Here is an 18,091-nt window from a genome sequence, read left to right on the forward strand (position 1 = left end):
TGGGGCCACTAACCTCCTGGCTTACAGGCGTGAGAGCAGAGGCTTCGGGAGGCAGAGCAGGTGCAGATGGCCGGGCGACCCCCCGGTCCTCCTGGAACCCCCCCCATCCTGTGGTTGGCACCTTGGAGAGGACGTGGGTATGTACAGGTGACGCGGAGGCAGGGGGAGGCGGGCAGTGTCCCCGCAGGGCCCACGTGGGGGTGCACACGGATCCTGTGGTGGGGGGCCTGTGGGGAGGCAGCCGTGTCGGGGGGTGAGGCCGTGTTGGGGTGCGGGCCTGGCGGCAGAGGGGACCCGCAGGGCTCTCGTCCCTCACTTCCGTCGCCCGTCCCTCCCCCAGGCCAGGTGTGTGGGAGCAGAGACACCCATGGGGCCGGTGCCGAGTTGCACGTGGGGAGCGTCTGGCAGGGCTGCCCCGGGGCGGGTCCACGGGGACCTCTGCAGTACTGGCGGGGCGCATGGCTGTGCCCCGTGTGGGCGACACGCCGGGCCCATGAGCCTGCTGGGCGGCCCGGAGGTGACCAGGCTGCCATTGAGGCTGCGCCGCGGGGGGACACGGCACCAGCGCCAGACACATGGGTCAGGATGAGGAACACGACTCTTTCAGCATCAGGTTTGAGCAGAAAATAGGACAAGAACGTTGCCCGAACCACGAGATGACGAGCCACCCCCTTCCTGGCCGACGGCACGAGGCTGCCGCTCCTCCACGCGGGACCTCAGAGGGTCAGTCCCCTTCCCTGCTGCCAGGCCGCATCCTGCCCGAGGCCACCAGGCCACCAGCGCCCCAGCCCGGCCTGCGGGGCCACATCTTCCTCACGCAGCAGAGAGGCCTTGAGCGTTCAGCCCCCAGTTCCCAGGCCGCGGGGACACAGGGCCTGCCACGGTCCCTGCGGGGCAAGGTCAAGCCTCGGGCGCGGGCCTTCCGCTGCGCATTCCCGGGGATGTTCCCCGTCGGGCCGCGCCAGCCGTGGGGGACAGCACGGTGCAGCCTGGCCCCGGGGCCCCCAGGGGTGCCAGCACCAGGGCTGATGGGCCCGCGGGGAGGAGAGGGGTGGGGGGAAGCTGCTGGATTGGCGGCGGCGCGGCCGCGGGGTCTGGCGGCTGTTTGGAAGCCCTGCCACGGGGGACCCACCGCGAAGGCTGCCCCAAGCTTGGACAGCAAGCAGCGTCCATTGGGACACGGACCCCCCCTCCCCCCGGGCAGAGTCCGGGCCGCGGGCTGCGCCTGCCGAGGAAGCTTCCACGGGAGCAGGAACAGATCCGCACTCCCGGGAGCCGGAGACCTCGGCGCTGCTGCCAGGGCCCTGCACGCCTCAGCCGCTCCCCTCGGCCGTGTGCGGCCTTGTCCTCGGTCGGTCGCCCTGACGGCCGGGCTGCTCCGTGGGTCACCTGGGGAGGTCTCCGCGGAGCTGCGTAAACCCGGCGAGAGGCTCCAGCCGCACCCGCCTGGGTCTGAGGCCACTGTCGAGCGACGGGCGCGACGTAACCGTGTGCAAGACGGGCGTGTGTGCCCGGAGCCGGACGGGCCGCTCTCGGGCTTGGCCGCACTAAGTGGGCAACGGCGCCCTTCTCGGCCTCCCGTCCCCGTCTGTAAAGCTAAAGCGGGCCCATGACAGCCCTGCACCTCGGGGGGGGGGGGGTCTTGACACGTTGAGTGGGGCCCTGCGTGAAGATTCCCTCGCGAGATCAAAGAGCTACCCCAAAATGTCACTTAAAAATCAACGTCCTTACAAATCGGGCGGGCCCCGGGGACCTGGTTGGGGCCAGAACACAGTCTCCCCGTTCCCACTCGGTCCCTCTCCTCCAGGTTGCTGCCCGCGGCCTGCCTTCCAGGGCAGCGATCCTTGGCTGGAGCAAGTCCCGGGGGCATGGCCAGGTGCTGCGGGGGGGGGATCCCCACGAGGGTGAGGAGAGGGCACTGGAGGGCAGGGGCCTCCCACCGTCTGTTTGCTGAGGGCGCTGACGCTAGGCCTCCCGGGTCTGCGCTGTGGCTCTGTCCACCCGTCCCGCCTCCTGGGGGGTTGAAGCGGCCCCGGCGTGAAATAACAGCCCCCCCCCCCCGGTTCTGCACACGGAAAGCAAAGTCAGGTTTTAATGATCCATTCTGTGTTCCTTGGTGTTTTCTTTCAAGCAAAGGCCATGTGATGGTAAGATACCACACTTCAGTGGGGCTACTCTTGCGTCCCCAGCAAGCATTCCTGAGCGGCGGGTCTAGGAGCCGTTCCGATTTTTATTGCATCTGGTGTCCGATAACCTTGGAAGGAGGCTCTGTCTCCATGCCCCCCAAGGCCATGTTATTTCCGAAAGTTACAGCTCTTAAAATCATCCCCCAGTTAAAGCAAGTGCCATTAATTCTAAGGAAAGCGAGCTTTCCCACTAAGACCAGCCGTGAATGGTTTTTAGGAAAAAGAGGAGAAAGGAAGGAAGGAAAGGAAGACCCTTCAGCAGCAGGAGCCCAGGGTGAAAACTGTGCGTAGCTCAACTAGTTCAGGAGTTTTCACAGCCGTTTAGAAAGATGTCTTCGGCAAACTCATCTAAATTGGCCAAGAACGCCGGGCAGGCTGGGCACGCGGCGTCCGCCGTAGGCCAGTACTCAATCCAGGTCGAGGAGTCCAAGGGGTAGATGTACCTGCCGAGAAAAAGGACAATGGAGCAGCGTGGCGGCGGCCGCGGGGAGAGGGGGCCACGGCCCCGGAAGCCCCGGAAGCCCCGGCTGTTGGGGTGGCTCAGGCCCCTCACGGCCACATGGTCAGCCGGGCTCTGCTTACCGCCCCCCCAGGGAGGACACCCTCAAACCCCAGGAAACTGCTTGGGGCTCCCAAAAATAGGCTCCCAAGCCCTATTTTTCAAAAAGAGACAATAAAATGCATAAACACTTCTCTCTTACAAACAGAACATGTCGTCTGAGACCCTACTGAGGGGCGGATGTTGGGGGGGGTCGGATGAGCGCCCTCGAGGCGTCGTCAGACCCAGGCCCCAGGGTTCATTGATCAGTGAGCACTCAGCCGCCCTCTGCGTTTTGAGTGGTTCGTTGTCTTAAATTCGCGTGTTTCACTGCTTCTGGGCCTTAGATCAAGTGTGAATTCACACCATTGCATTTAGGCTCCTAACTGGTGGGCTGCTGGTTGACAGCAGGACACAGCGGAAACACGTAATTAAGAATAAATGACGCCTGGTTTTGAAGGGAAGACCAGAGACTCCAACAGGACTTACTTGAAACTGAAATTGTGTTTTATCTGGAGGGCTTCTTTACCCATAATTAAATAGTGTCTTCCTTTCTCCAGCTCAGCGTTCGCACACGTGGCCTTTTTAATGAAGGTGATTTCAGAGTCTTTCTGGGCAGCGGCCTCGCCTGGGAGACACACAAGTGGACGATCACATGCATGTCACGACGCCGTGAGCACAAGCGCCTTAACTCCAGTTCGTCCGGCTGGTGACCGAGGGGTCTAAGCTGATGCCGAGCGGCTGCCGGGGAGGGGCAGCGTCCCTACGGTTATGGCTCTGGGATCTGGAACCAGGCTCGCTGCCCTTTGCTGGCTGTGGGGCCCTGGACGGGCAAAGCCTCAGACCTCGCATCCGAAAGGTGGGGACGATGCTAAAACCCACCCCGTACAAGTCCCGCAGAAGGCCGTGAACGGTGAGGAGGGCCTAGGCCCGAGAAGCGCGCCGGAAGCACTTCTTCCTCCCGTAGAACCGGGAATTGCAAGACCTTCTCTACGGTTGAACATTAATCCCCAAATGTCACATAACAAGATGAAAAGGTTATTTGGTTGCTGGCAATGACCGGCTTTGTAGAGATGCAAAGGGTGTGTGAAAGGACTTGGAGGACTTGAAAGAGGGGAACTCTGGGACCCCCAGGGGAGGAACCCGGGAGGAGTCGGGACGCAGGCTCTCTTCCCGGGCACGCATCCCCTCCCCGGAGGCCGGGCTGCCCTGCACCCGGGTGCATCTGCACCTCTCAAGGTCGCCAGCAAACACCCCAGATGTTCTTCGTGGTAAACCGCTGTCTCTCCCTTCCTCCCACCGTACCTGGATTTCTGTCACAATGTTGGCGTCTATGCGTCTGTGTCTTCAGCGAGGCTGGGAACTCCCTGAGGCGGGGCCTGGGCCTGAGCCATTGCTATAGACTCGGACCTGGGGGTCAGCTGTTTAACTCGGACAGAGTCATCCGAATCATTAAATCCTAAAAAAACTTCGGAACCTAGACGTAGTAGTGACTGCATATACGGTGAACCTCGAGTGTGCACACCTACGCTCCAGCCGATGTTTCTCCCCTGATGACCGTGAGGACATGACTTCCCCAGGCAGCAGGACCTAAGCTGCATCCCCAGCGCTGTTTACCAGCTCGGCCCCGTCAGGGTAGCAGTGTCGCTGCTGGGGCCTTACTATTATTTTCAAAAGCCTTTTGCTGTGGAAATCTGCAGCCTACTCAGAAGAGGGACTAGGTAACTAACCTCAGCTTCTACGGTCACGGACCTTTTCCCCATTTACATCTTTACTCTGAGCCCCCTGTGTTTTAGGGGAAACATCAGCTCATCATTATTCTTTTTTTTTTAATTAACTTTTTTAATTTTTATTTTTTGCTCATCATTATTTTTGAACTGCATGGTTGCCCTCTGCTCTGGATAGTTTAGTTTTTAGTTTGGCTTGTTGTTCGTGTGCAGCAATTCTTGGGTAAGTGGTAAATAGGTGGTGTTCTGATATTTACGTAAATTTAAAATTTATATATATTAAAAATGAACACCCAGAATGAAGAGATAATAAAGTATGCAAAAATCTCTTAACATTTTCTTTTAAACGTCATAAGTATGAATCTTCCAGACAGACAGGAGGACAAAGAAGAAATGATACTGATAAAAAAAAAAAAAAAACAAAAAAAAACTACAGCTTGGAACTCATCTGATACTGTGCAATATTCCAGAACAACCTGGAGTGTCTTCTGATACTATGCAAGAATTGGTACAACATCAGACAAATAATTTGTATTTCCAGAATGAAGAGCACTTGATTATTTCAGTAAAAATAGGAATGGCTTATTCTCCCTTAGAATGTAAAAGCTGGTTGCAAACGGTGCTTCCTGCCCTGTGAGAAGATCAGAGTGCTAACCACCTGTTTTCATCAGAGCGACAATCATGGTTCAGATTAAAAAAAAATGTGATCATCAATGAGAAAAAAATAGAATAATATCACAAATCGATTTCATACAGTGAAACATTTGAAATAATAAAAACCAGAAAAGCATTCTTTTTTATCAGAGTATTGATCAAGCAAATAGATTTGGAAAGCATTTATTAGAAGCTAACTTTAGTCTATGGCTAAAAATGCTCAAGCATTTTCGTACTTGAAACCCTCGAAAGAATTTCAAAGGAGAAGAAAATCAGTATAAACATAAAGGTACAATGTAGACTTGGGGTCCTACGGACTGCAAAAGTTCTATCTACTGAAATGAGAACACAACTTTTTGGAAAATATAAATAAGGTGACAAAATTTCAATCGTTCTTGAGAAATCGACTACTTAATATAAAAAGTGATAAAAGTCACATAAAATTTAAAAATGGAAACTTTGACGATAACTTATTGGGTTTTATTGATTGCAAGGTACTGGAAGCAACAACAGAGCAACATATCAAACTGTTTGAGAGAAAAGGAGTCAATGAGGAATATTTATGTGAACACCTTATTGGTGCAAATAGAATGTTAGAGGAGAGCTAGGCTTCAGCAAAAATTCTGAAATTCCCAGCTGTTCCATTTGGCATCAACTGAATTACCCACCAAGCAGGTACCAAGTGTCTCTAGACACTACATAGATGCGAGCCAAGCAAAAACTCACCTTACATATTATCTTCATAAATTTAGTGTCTCCTACGACATACCTAATAGGACACTAGGCCAAAGTAAGTCATAATAGGAAAAGCTTTAAAAATTGCAGTAATGAAAACTGGAAAAATATTGGGATTTTGACAGGCAGCTGGTAGTGCTAGCATCACAAAGGCAGTTTGGAAATCCTACCAAGCCCGATTGGCTCACTTTGATAGATGCTGTGGGATAGGAGGAAATATTTGGAAAGTGGATCGATATGTGTTGGTGATTTGCTCATGATAGTCTAGCAGTTATGTCAATACCATCTTCAGATGTTCAAGAAAATATATTTCAGCTTTAATAAGCTCAGAGATTAGAGAAAGAATAGTGGAATTGTATAAAAAAAAGGAAACTATGAAATTGGAGCAAGAGCTGTTATAAAATCAAGCATGATTATAAATTTGGTGTAAAACCAAATAAAATCAATTTAAGGGAAAAGCTAGTTATACAAAAATGTTTTTGTTTTAGTGACAAAAGTAAAAAAAAATACGATGAACTTCTAAGTTCTTAAAAAAAATTTGTGAATCCTAAAACTGCATCTAAGGTGTTTGTAAAACTCTCAGGGTTGAAGGGGAATAAAAATTAAGAAAGTCAGGAAAGCGAAATATTCAATAAATCCTCAAATTTCAAAAATTCAGTAGATTGTTGTCATGATTTAGCTGGTAATAGAGCTACATTATCTGTTAATTATTATTCGCTGATAATAATAAATAATATGATAATAATTATGATGATGATGACGATAATAATACATTAAAAATGTCAGACAGGGTCCGAAGGACTAGAAACATTTTGAATGTAATTACTACCAATTTAGCAGAAGCTGAGAGAGACTTGGGGACCACGAACAATATTATTGCTGTTAGGAGAAATTGCTTATTGAGATTCTACGTCGTGTAAAGACTATCAATTGAATAAAGATGTAATTGGAAAAGTTTGATGCGGTTCCTCACTGTCAAATCAAAGCTCAGACGGGGCAGTCCTGTGCTGAGTCAGACAAAATAAGAACCGACAATTTTCAAAAATAAGAAAACTTATTTGGAATCCTTAGAATGCTTTAAGGAATCCTTTGTGTGACCATTTATATAATTTGACAAGTAGTTGTGAAATACTTACAGCTTAGTTTAATTAGAGAATAAAAAGGAACATAGTTTACAGTGTTTTATATGTTATTTTCCACATGAATTCATTTCATTGTATTGGTTATTAAAAGCCTCATTGACCCTCACCTGGCGTCCAACCCGCTGCTCTGCGCTTCACAGATGCTCTGACCTGGTTTCCCCGCTTCTACTCTGATCCCTCCCATGGGGAAGCCAGGATGGTCTTTCAAAACCATAAACAGATCATGTCACTTGCCTGCCTCAAACCTTGTATTAAATAGCTTCCCCTTGGACTTCTAGAATAAAATCCGAATTTCTTGCCATGCCTTATAGACCCCTGGGGGGGCCCAGCTTCTGCCCATGTCTCAGCTTCATCTCATACCAGTGTCTCCCGGTCTCCGTCACCCAGGGGCTCCTTCAGCTCCTGATGGTGCCAGGTCACCTGCTGTCTCGGGGCCTTTGCATGTTTGGTTTCCTCTCCACCCCATCCCTTTAAAAATGGCTCACTCCTGGGAACCCCCGGGGGGCCCCGCGGTGGAGCGGCTGCCTTCGGCCCAGGCCGGCACCCCAGGTCCCGGGATCGAGTCCCCACAGGGAGCCTGCTTCTCCCTCCGCCTATGTCTCTGCCTCTCTCTCTCTCTGTGTCTCTCATGAACCAATAAAATCTAAAAAAAAAGAAAATGGCTAACTCCTAATGCCACCCCTAAAGGACGCTGGTATCGCACTGAAGGAGTTTCTCACATGAGTGAATGACGTGTCTTAGATGTCTACCTGTTACGATTGATAAAGGTTTACTTTGTTCCTATTCTTTTTTTGTTTGAATGTGTCTCCTTGAACACTCTGCCTATTGATTTTTTATTTTATTTTTTTAAAGATTTTACTTATTTATTCATGAGAGACACAGAGAGAGGCAGAGACCCAGGCAGAGGGAGAAGCAGGCTCCCTGCGGGGACCCCAGTGCGGGACTGATCCCAGGTCTCCAGGATCACGCTCGGGGCTGCAGGCGGCGCTAAACCGCTGGGCCCCCCGGGCTGCCCCAGAATATTGATGTTATGAAGGCGAGGGCTCTGGCCGCGTTGTCCAAGCTGTGTTGTCTGTGTCTAATGTAATGCCTAGTCTATCAATATAATGTCTCACATAACGGTAGCTGGTAAGTACTAAATATTTGTTGAGGGAATGAATGAATGAATGAGTGAACGAATGAATGCTTACCAGCTTTGTAGACATCCAGGAGGGTCGCAGTGTACTTAATGAAGACATTTTCCTTAGTGATGGATGTGATATGGACTTTATAAGCTGGTGGAAGAAACAACACAGGGATGCAAGCTTAACATCACTGCCGCCACGTCCAGTGAAACCGGAGTTTATCGAACAAATGAGAAATGAAACCCAGCACGCGCACTTACGGGCCCCCGAGGTGACTCTTCTCGCACCTCCTGAGTACCCCCATCTGCTTCTACTGATCGTGACTAATGATTCATTCCACTCAGTGATCAGCCCCGGCCATGGTCACAGGACGGGCTGACTAGGGGAAGAGCAGCATCAAACTAAAGGACCGAAGCCTGCTAGACAGACAGACAAAACACGCCTCGTCCGACAGGAGGCTCAGATTAGAGCCCTTTAGGGTTAGCGGCCATGCCCACAGGGAACGTGCCCACGGGGGGGCCCTTATCCATCAGTCCTGCCTGCCCGTGGGCCTCGGGTTCCCTCGCCTTGACTCCCCGGATACCCCCCAGGGCTTCGATCTTTGGATTTTGATAGGATTCCGTGATCTGACTCATCTTTGCTTGGACTGGCAGCTGACGTGAGACGTTCTCTATCCTGTTTTCATCCAGGCATCGATTTTTAATTCACGGTATTAGATCGCAGTTTTGGACTGAGCACCTTGAAGGGACCTATCCCTTCCGTGTAGTCTAAGAAAAGTTCCTCTCATTTTTGCTTTTGATGGGGTTGGAGTGAATGGCCTCAGAGATTCGCCCATTTTTGAGATCCTAGCTAGCAAGAGGAATGAACGAATTCTCTGTGCTGGAACCAAAGGCCAAATGAATTAGTAGTTAAAACAGATTTTAAAATGTCCTGAATATCAGATTTATAAGTCTCCGTGGTGGGTATGGGTAATGCCTACTATGTGCCTAAGAGGAGGGAGGGAACTATTTTCTTTCATTTCTATTTATTATTCCAATACCAACCCCTGGACTTCAAAAAAACACAGACAAGTCTTTTCTTGAAAGTAGTAAACTAAATCCAGATGGCATTGGTTGTCTGTTAAAGTACTTTTCTGATATTTAAGAGTTAAAAATAGTTCTAAAATGGAGGAGATAAATAATTTAGTGAAATTTTTATTAAAGCATCATAGTATTCAATTCTCAATGTATCTTAAAAACCGCAGTGGGTCTTGGCTGAGTTAGGCAGCTTTTTAGCCTCTTTAAAGAAAATCAGGGGGCACCTGGGCGGCTCAGTCGGGTAAGTGTCTGCCTTCAACTCAGGTCAGCTCCCGGGGTCCTGGGACCTGGTCCCAGGTGGGGCTGCTGCTCAGCGAGGCGTCTGCTTCTCCCTCTGCCTCTGCCTCTGCCCTCCCCTCCCTTGCTCACGTGCTCTCTCTTTCTCACTCTCTCTCTCAAATAATTAAGTAAAACAAAACAAAAAAAAATTAAGTAAAACCTTTCTAAAATATCAAGATGAAGTCTATGGAAACACAGTAAGCCGTACCCAGTTCATTCTGAGGGCTGTATTTCCAGTAAGAGAGTTCAGTGTAATGCAATGGAAGTAATGCTGGAGACCAAGATGAGTCTTAGTTTTACTACTTATTTCCTGCATGACTTTGAACAGATTATTTAATCTCCTCGAGCCTCAGTTTCTTCAGTGGCAAACTATAGATGATTCTCTGTTACCTCAAAGAGGTCTTGTGGGACCCCAGTGAGAAACCATATATGAAAACAATCAGTAGACACACAGCACTGAATTCACGGTACTTCTCTTTCTTTTATAAATAATACCCTACTTTCAATACACACTAAAAGGTTTGAGATAGTGTACAATACGCTCTCTTCCTCTCTACAAAAAAAAAAAAAAAAAAAAAAAGAAAAAAAGAAAAAAAAAATAAAGCCAGAAATAAACATTAGAAACCGTGGACAGAAGACAAAGGAATGAATCCTTTGAACTTAGGAGGACTACAACCACACTTGGGCGTTTGGCTTAGCTCTGAACAACCAGAAGATATTCCTTTTGAAGAGGAAGATGGCAATTTTGCATATGTTTAAAATGATTTATTTATTTTTTTAAAGATTTATTTATTTATTTATTTGAGATAGATACAGAGAGAGAGAGAGAGGCAGAGACAGGAGGAGGAAGAAGCAGGCTCCATGCCGGGAGCCTGACGCAGGACTCGATCCCGGGACTCGATCCCGGGACTCCAGGATCGCGCCCTGGGCCAAAGGCAGGCGCCAAACCGCTGAGCCACCCAGGGATCCCCCTAGAATGATTTACTGTTGATATTTTTACCTTGTCTTTGAAAGGAGTTTGGAAAAAAAAAATTTTTTTTCAAAAAAAATTCTAAGCCCCTAAACCACCTTTGTCTCTGCCTCTGCTTGAATGAAATCTTACACCTTTGTGGCCTCTCAAAAGTTCTCTCTCTCTCTCATATTTTTTTTTTTTTTTTTACTCTTACATGACCTTTATTCCCCGCCCCGGAGTGGGGGCACCGTTCCTGGAAGTCCCGCAATACCAGGTCAATGCGTGGAGTGGACGGCCCACACTCCTACTCTATCTTCTAATCCCAAAAATCCATTTAATATATTCTCCTCGGACAGAGGATGTATCAGATGTTAAACTGACAAGAACAGATACTATCCTTGATCTTAGCCAGAAGGCCGAGAAGTGATTCAGAAGTTCTCTTTGGATATATTTTAACTCGACATGTTTAATTTGATGGGATCTATTGGAGTAAAGTGTCTTGGCTACATGCGTGCATCACTCCTGTCATTTCAAATGAAAGTCACATTTCTTTGCTGCAGGACAGGTAATCTTGCAGGTTAATGCTGAAAATCCATGGTGTTTTCTTTCAAGGGAACACATGGAACGTAGGATCCAAATTCACTGTGGAAAGTTGTTGATCTCTCTGATCGCGCATTCATAAAATTTCATGTTCAATAAAACTCTACATAGAAATTTTGAACTCACCGTAGGCAATATCTGGTTTACAGGCGGTTTCTTTCCTCGCATCTGCAGAGATCGTCAGATCCAATTCTGCCTGCATTTGTCCGCAGTCAGCTGGATTTTGTGAAAAATGGTAAAAGTTAGATTAACATAAAGAGGCAGACACTCCCTTTGGCAGCAAACACAGTGTGCAGAAACCCTGACAACCCAGTAGGACCTAACACATGCCAGGTGCCAAGACCTGTCCATTTTTCCCTCTTCCATGAGGTGAATCGTTATGTAAAGCAACAAAACAAACAAAAACAAGAGGCTTAGAATGGGTAGTCACCCCATATTCATGTGCTTCCATTAAGAAAGGAAGAAAAGTTCCCATTTTTGGGTATGACTGAAAGTCCCTTAAAGGAACCACAATGATAACTGGACTTATTCTTGGCTATAACTTGGTACAATCAGTACCTGAGAAACATGAAAATGCGATGGTGTTTGAAAAACAAAGTAAACCCCGAACCAACCCAGACCCTCAGGGAGTCAGTTGTTGATCATTGTTGAGTTCTGGGTCTCTTCCTTGACCAAGGAGACGGCCTTGGATTTATAGACAACTGAAGGGAATTGAACAATAAAGAGAAAAGGACAAAGAAAGGAGCTAGTGGCTCCGTCCTGAGCGTCTGTTCTCTCAGACTGGGGGCCTGGGCCTGTCACATTAAACAGACCCGGGGAAACGTGACAGCTCCACACGCTGCTAGCCCTCGGCCGTCCAACACTCGTCTAGCTGGCGCTTCTCTGCCTGTGGGCAGTAGGGACTAGCGGGGTGTTCAGACGCTGCTGAGGAGCAGCTCTACAGCATCCAAGGAATCAGCGGAGGCCTCTGCTCCCGAGACGTGACGGTGGGCCCATTAGCCCCGGATGACGAGCGGCGTCTTTGCACAAGCAGGCGGCCTGAACGTGTTATGTGCACTTTACCTTCTACGCATTTGCACGTTACTCCTTCACAGACTTTCTGCAGTTTGGAACCGGATGGGCTATAGAACATGGTGCACTGTTTATCTGCGGCAATGAAAGCGTCATTAGGAGCGGGACCGTGATTAGCACACAGCACATTTATGGCTCAGTGGGTCTCTCCCAGGGGGCCTCGGAGGTCAGTTATTCCAAACCCTTCTTTTTGTGACTTAGGTGCAGGGAGGTTTTTTTTTTTTTTTTTTTTTTTTAAAGATTTTATTTATTTATTCATGATAGTCACACAGAGAGAGAGAGAGGCAGAGACATAGGCAGAGGGAGAAGCAGGCTCTATGCACCGGGAGCCCGATGTGGGATTCGATCCCGGGTCTCCAGGATCGCGCCCTGGGCCAAAGGCAGGCGCCAAACCGCTGCGCCACCCAGGGATCCCAGGTGCAGGGAGGTTAAATCGTGACTCGTCTCTTCTGGTGTGGGCCCCTCGACCCTCCCTCAGAGTGATTTCCCCTTCTGTGCTTGAAATTTTACTGTTCGATATTTATTTCTTAGAATCAAGATATTTGATGCTTCGGCGAATGAGAAGAGACAGGTTGTGTTACATGAGCGTCTACAGAGAGGCCTGTAATCGTTCAGGCTGGAGAGAACAGTGCAGGAGGGGCCAGGTATGTTCCGTGTGATTTCAGAAGATAAAACTAGAATGAATGGGTGTGAGAGTTTGGTTCATTTTGAGAATCTTTTTTAACAAGTAGAACTGTCTAAAGTGGAGCTGTCTGTCTTGCAGACCAAAGAGCTCTCTGATCATGTAGTGTTCTCAGAAAAGACCGAGTGATCCAATGTGGGGGTCATTCATTCATTCAACAGTTATCGATGCACGTTATGCACCGAACACTGTGTTGGATCTGAAGGGGCACAAGGATGAAAACGTTGTGTCTGGGTTTGGTGAGAACAACATGACAACAAATAGCTACAACGCAACGTGACAACGGCTATAACGGAGCTCTCTGCAAAATGTGATGAGACCAAAGGTGGAGTGGTTGATTCTGGGGGGCTGAAGACATGGGGGATGTAAGTGAGCTTCTCCCGAAAGGAGCGATGCAATGACTGCTGTGAGGAAGGCCCCTGAAGAGAGTCGGAGGGATTACCTGGCCTGTGGTATTCGTACACCGTGAATGTGGCAGGACTCAGAAACCCAACTTGAAAAAGCTCAAATATCCGGAATCGAACACAAAGGAACTCATCTGAAGGAATCTGTTGAGTAGATTCAGGGTTTGAGGAAATTATGGGAGAGAAGAGACTCAGCGCCTTAAGCCCGTAAGTTCCGGGTAGTGATGGGAAACAGGCGCGGGTAGGAGGTGGCACTTACGGAATCCAGCTGCAGGATAACATGCCCGTCTTTGATCTGGTAGTCAGTGAGCAGCTGATCCACTCCTTCCACAAGCTGAGCGAGGACAGGAAAGCTCGCATTTAATTTCATTATTTTTTTTTAAGGTTGATCTTTTTTGTTTAAATGCGTTCACCCGATATCGGGGGTGTTAGACATGGGGTGTAATCCAATATTCAAAAAGTCGAAGAGCTGCTCCCCCCCTTGAAAAAGTCTGGACATGTAGTCATACGCGCTCACGTTTTGTTCAGACTGGGCCAGGATGCGCCCCCACTTTACTTTGAAAAATCAAAACCAAGGTCGATTGTTGGTTTGGAAAGAATATTCTAGGTGATTCTATGAAAGTGATATGTTAAAATGAAAAGGAAATAGCTTTATCTGTACGAGAATGCAGTAAAGAAAACCCAGCATCCAGAACAATATGTAAGAGAACACTTACAGCTCGTAGGTCTTCTATGTTTGCGCTGACTCCGGTAGGCAGGGAGATGTCCATCACGGCGTGGGAGGACCCAGATGATGATTCTTCTTTGCTGGGCTTGTAGCTGGAATAAATCAGAGATTAGGAAATGGAGTAAATAAGTGGACAAGGAAATCCCAGATCAGAAATGAGTGAAAAAAATGAACAAGAAATTTACATACAGAAAAATCCAAAGCACTTCATAAAACAAGATAATGAAAAGGAAAATAAGTGGACAGGATTGTTTAAGACAAGGCCTTATTTCTTAGTAGGCTTTAATTTTTATTCAGGCCTCCACTTACCTGCTTCTCTATAACCCATGCATTGTAATCCCTATATTTTAGAGTTGCAAGAGATCTTTGGGTCATCTAGTCCATCTCTTGGCTCACTTGACCAATACTTTATTTTTTTTAAGATTGATTTTTTATTTTTTAAAATATTTTATTTATTCATGAGAGAGAGAGAGAGAGAGAGGCAGAGACCCAGGCAGAGGGAGAAGCAGGCTCCACGCAGAGCGCCTGATGCAGGACTCAATCCCGGGACCCCAGGATCACGCTCTGAGCTGAAGGCAGACGCGCTTAACCTCTGAGCCACCCAGGCGTCCCTTAAGATTTATTTATTTGAGAGAGAGAGAGAGCATGAGTGGGGGAGCAGAGGGAGGAGGAGAGAGAGAACCCCAAGCCGACTCCACACCGAGTACAGAGCTTGATGTGGGGCTTGATCTCATGACCCTGAGAACAGGACCTGAGCCGAAACCAAGAGTCGGATGCTTAACTGACTGAGCCGCCCAGGGGCCCCCTGACTGATACTTTAAATAACGGAGCTGGAAAAAACCGTAGAAGTCATTCAGTCCTTTTAATGAACTAGTTGAGGAAACTGAGGATGATGGTTAGGTACTGGTTCAAGCTCACACCACTAGTTCACTCTCCAGAGCTGTGTAAATCTATTGATTCTCATTCCTGTTCCCTTTCTAGTGGAGCCTATTCGAAAGAGAAAATTTGTTCTATGTTGGAAAGAGACTCAATAAGCATGTTCAGGAAAAGGCTGGAAGGAAATACCCGAAAATGTTCACGGCTACTTTCTCCGGATGGCGAGAATATAAGTGACGATCTCTTTTCCTTTCCATGCTTTTCTATATTTTCTAAGTTTGCCACAATGGATACTTTATCTTTCAAACACTGTTTTAAAGACTATCGTCTGTCTAGGAGGGAGTTAAGGAAAAAGGCAGAGGGGGGTAAAAATGGGAGAGCTGGTGGGTTTTTGGTTTTTAATGATAACAGAGGGAAAAAGCTCCGCTTGAACTGGGGGATCAGTTATTTTCCGTCTGGAAAAGGCAAGGAAGTGGACTCTCCTCCCCTACAGCCTCTAGGAGGAACGCAGCCTATTGATTTTTAGGACTTCTGGCCTCCAGAATTAGAAGAGAATAAGTTTGGGTTTTTTCACCATTAAGCGTCTGGCAAATTGTTAGCTGGCAGCAATAGGAGCCTGTTAGACCAATGTAGGTGCCTGGGTTCGTCAGCAGAGGGTCAGCATCGGTGGTTCTCCCCGCTGGCTCCCGCCAGGATAACCTCCAGGGGCGAGGCCAGAGCTCTGGGTAGTTCTGAGCGCTCTCCCGCTGACCTCCACGTGCCGCCCGAGTTGGGAACCACTGGCTGATAACGGCCGGGGATTTTTCTGGCAGAGTGTGATTTTTCTAAGTAGGAGACTAGGAGCAGCTTATAAGAAAATCTTTTGCTTTTTCTTTTCCTAATACTTCTATCTCCTCTCTACCTTTCTGGGAGATAGAAAAAAATAATAATATTACAGTGTTTGAAGAAGGCCGAAAGTGGAAGGGAAAACCATGAGCAAAAACATAGCTGTCCTGTACGGGAAGTAGCTAAGAATATCCGTTATGTCCTGCATGTTAAAAAGTGCACGATTTTGCATCTTACAGGCTTCATAAGATTCAAAAAGATACAAAGAGAGAATACAACGGCACAAGTCAGACCTCGAAGTCCGCGCTCCCCTTGGTGGAAACAGGCTCACCTGGCACATGCTATGATGCGCTTGTAATCCGAGTCGCTGTAGCCTCGGAAGCTGGATGCTAGCACACACAAGGACAAACAAGCAAACAAAAGTGACAGTAAGCCACTCTGAGCTGTTTTGTACCTGTCGGAAGGGAATAATTGATGAAATGGTCTCTGAACACACTTAAAAATGATCTATGATTTGGAAGTTGGCACTTCCAGTGATCTTATTTTTTTAAATATTTTATTTATTTATTTATTTATTTATTCCTGAGAGAGAGCGAGGCAGAGACCCAGGCAGAGGGAGAAGCAGGCTCCATGCAGGGAGTCCGATGTGGGACTCAATCCCGGGATCCCAGGATCACACCCTGGGCCCAAGGCAGGTGCCAAACTGCTGAGCCGCCCAGGGACGGCCTCGGGCAGGGGGAGAACGGGGCACAAGATTACAGTGCAAACCACGCTGCTTTACCTTCTATGTCTTGGGTGTCAATTTTCAAATCAAAGCTGCAAACTTCCTCAGAGGTACTGGTTTTTTGAACCACGGTTGTCACCTACATGGGGACGAGTGAACAAGAGCATTTTATTTAGAGTAGGACGGCGGGGAAGGCACACTGGCAGCACTTTTGCTGCAGATGGTGTGCCTGAGGTATCGTGTCTACAATCCAGTGCAAATGGGGTGCAGTAAAGACTCATTTCACGGTAGCTGGGACTGTCAGCAGACCCCACAGTTTGTAGCACAGCTGAGAAGCCCCCGGAGGGGAAATAAGCAACATCTTTCCAGCCAGAATCTTCCCAAATCCCACGCAATCAAATCCGAGCACCCGACTGTTCAGGAAAGCTCCTAGGCCTCTGACCCTTGAACCCAAGCACTCTGATTTTACGCATAATATTACAAGGCTAGGGGGATCCCTGGGTGGCGCAGCAGTTTAGCGCCTGCCTTTGGCCCAGGGCGCGATCCTGGAGACCCGGGATCGAATCCCACGTCGGGCTCCCGGTGCATGGAGCCTGCTTCTCCCTCTGCCTATGTCTCTGCATCTCTCTCTCTCTCTGTGTGACTATCATAAATAAATAAAAATTAAAAAAAAATGTTACAAGGCTAGGATGTATGGTTTTCACCCGGGCCCCGCGCCACTGTGGTAAACAGCACGTCGCAGGTGTGCATGGAAGGGCAAGGGCGCTGTGGGAGGACGTGTGTCGAGAGTACCTAGAAGCGACAGAGAGGTGGACCGTCCATGTCCCCACCAACCCAAGCTGCCATCTTACAAAGTCTTTGAAGGGATAAATGTGCTCAAGATACGAGCATCATTGGAATCATCGATAGAATGCTAATTTATGCTTACAGTATGGAATCCGTCTTACTTTAGCCATTTGGCAGTCACGAGCTTTTCTAAGCTGTCTACGTACGCGCGTGCAGTCTACGGCTACAGTGAGGGCAGCCTGAGCCCTTGCGTACACACGTCCATCCGCAATGATGCGGGATAAACGGGGCGCGCCTCTGTTACCAACCATAGAAAACATGGTACGTGTGTTGTGTCCGCACACTCGCATCATGCGCACATACACGTCGGGAGCCAGAGGGTGGCTCTGCAAAAGGCGGACCATTTGCAGAAGGCGGTTGTGGGGACAGCTCCCGAGAGCGAAAGAGACTTAGATGAACGAATCCTACGCTGGTCGAGGTCACCCAAGCCCCGCTTTCCTCGACTCTGTGGCCCAGTCCCTGCCTTTCCGTCGCTGCGTGCAAGCGGGCATCCCTGAGGTCGGCTCCCTGTGAAATACTTACGTGCACCGTGGCCAGGCCGTTGCTGAACCCAGTACTGACCACGAGGTCATCATTGAGAGGCACCTGGACAGGGGACGAGAAGCCGTGCTTTCTTGTCTTGTTCGATAGGAAGGAGCCGGAACAACGCCAGGCCAGCTTCCTCTCTCGGATCCAACGGGTCAGAGCGGGAAGCCTGTGCACACAGACGCCGGAAGCCCGGGAATTCCGCCTCCCCCCTGCACGCGAGGACGGCGTCTGGGCTCCCCCGGGCCGGCCAGCAAAGCCAGCTCTCGGGAGCCGCCTCTGGTCACCTCCCCCCGGATGTACGGCTACGACAGAGCTGGACCTTCGCCTCCTTTTGCCAACAGAGTAAACTCCTTTCACGGCCTCTCGGTGCCGTGTCTCCTGCACTTCGCGCTGGC

At 48.9% G+C, this 18,091-nt stretch overlaps 2 protein-coding genes and 1 non-coding gene across 3 annotated transcripts in view; 1 reads left to right on the forward strand and 2 right to left on the reverse strand.

The window, feature by feature from the left end:
• Positions 1-575: 575 nt before the first annotated feature.
• Positions 576-1,613, forward strand: LOC119876834 (collagen alpha-1(I) chain-like). The gene has a single exon (XM_038553305.1). It carries the CDS (start codon positions 576-578, stop codon positions 1,611-1,613), a length of 1,038 nt encoding a protein of 345 aa, XP_038409233.1.
• Positions 1,614-2,084: 471 nt separating this feature from the next.
• The window catches only part of C5 (complement C5), a 75,465-nt gene continuing 59,458 nt past the window's right edge, over positions 2,085-18,091 (reverse strand). The window contains exons 31-41 of the mRNA XM_038553258.1: positions 17,691-17,753; positions 16,380-16,461; positions 15,930-15,987; positions 13,887-13,989; positions 13,430-13,504; positions 13,209-13,314; positions 12,076-12,159; positions 11,140-11,229; positions 8,173-8,256; positions 3,214-3,352; positions 2,085-2,629 (exon numbers count right to left, since the gene is read on the reverse strand). Of these exons, the coding sequence (XP_038409186.1) occupies positions 2,488-2,629; positions 3,214-3,352; positions 8,173-8,256; positions 11,140-11,229; positions 12,076-12,159; positions 13,209-13,314; positions 13,430-13,504; positions 13,887-13,989; positions 15,930-15,987; positions 16,380-16,461; positions 17,691-17,753 (1,026 nt within the window). The 3' untranslated portion in view covers positions 2,085-2,487. The remainder of the gene's footprint in view (positions 2,630-3,213; positions 3,353-8,172; positions 8,257-11,139; positions 11,230-12,075; positions 12,160-13,208; positions 13,315-13,429; positions 13,505-13,886; positions 13,990-15,929; positions 15,988-16,379; positions 16,462-17,690; positions 17,754-18,091) is intronic.
• On the reverse strand, positions 10,651-10,841 carry LOC119874093. The gene has a single exon (XR_005367314.1). It is a non-coding gene; the product is annotated as a U2 spliceosomal RNA (small nuclear RNA).

Source organism: Canis lupus, chromosome 11, assembly GCF_011100685.1.
Source record: "Canis lupus familiaris isolate Mischka breed German Shepherd chromosome 11, alternate assembly UU_Cfam_GSD_1.0, whole genome shotgun sequence".
In the NCBI taxonomy this organism is placed as follows: domain Eukaryota; kingdom Metazoa; phylum Chordata; class Mammalia; order Carnivora; family Canidae; genus Canis; species Canis lupus.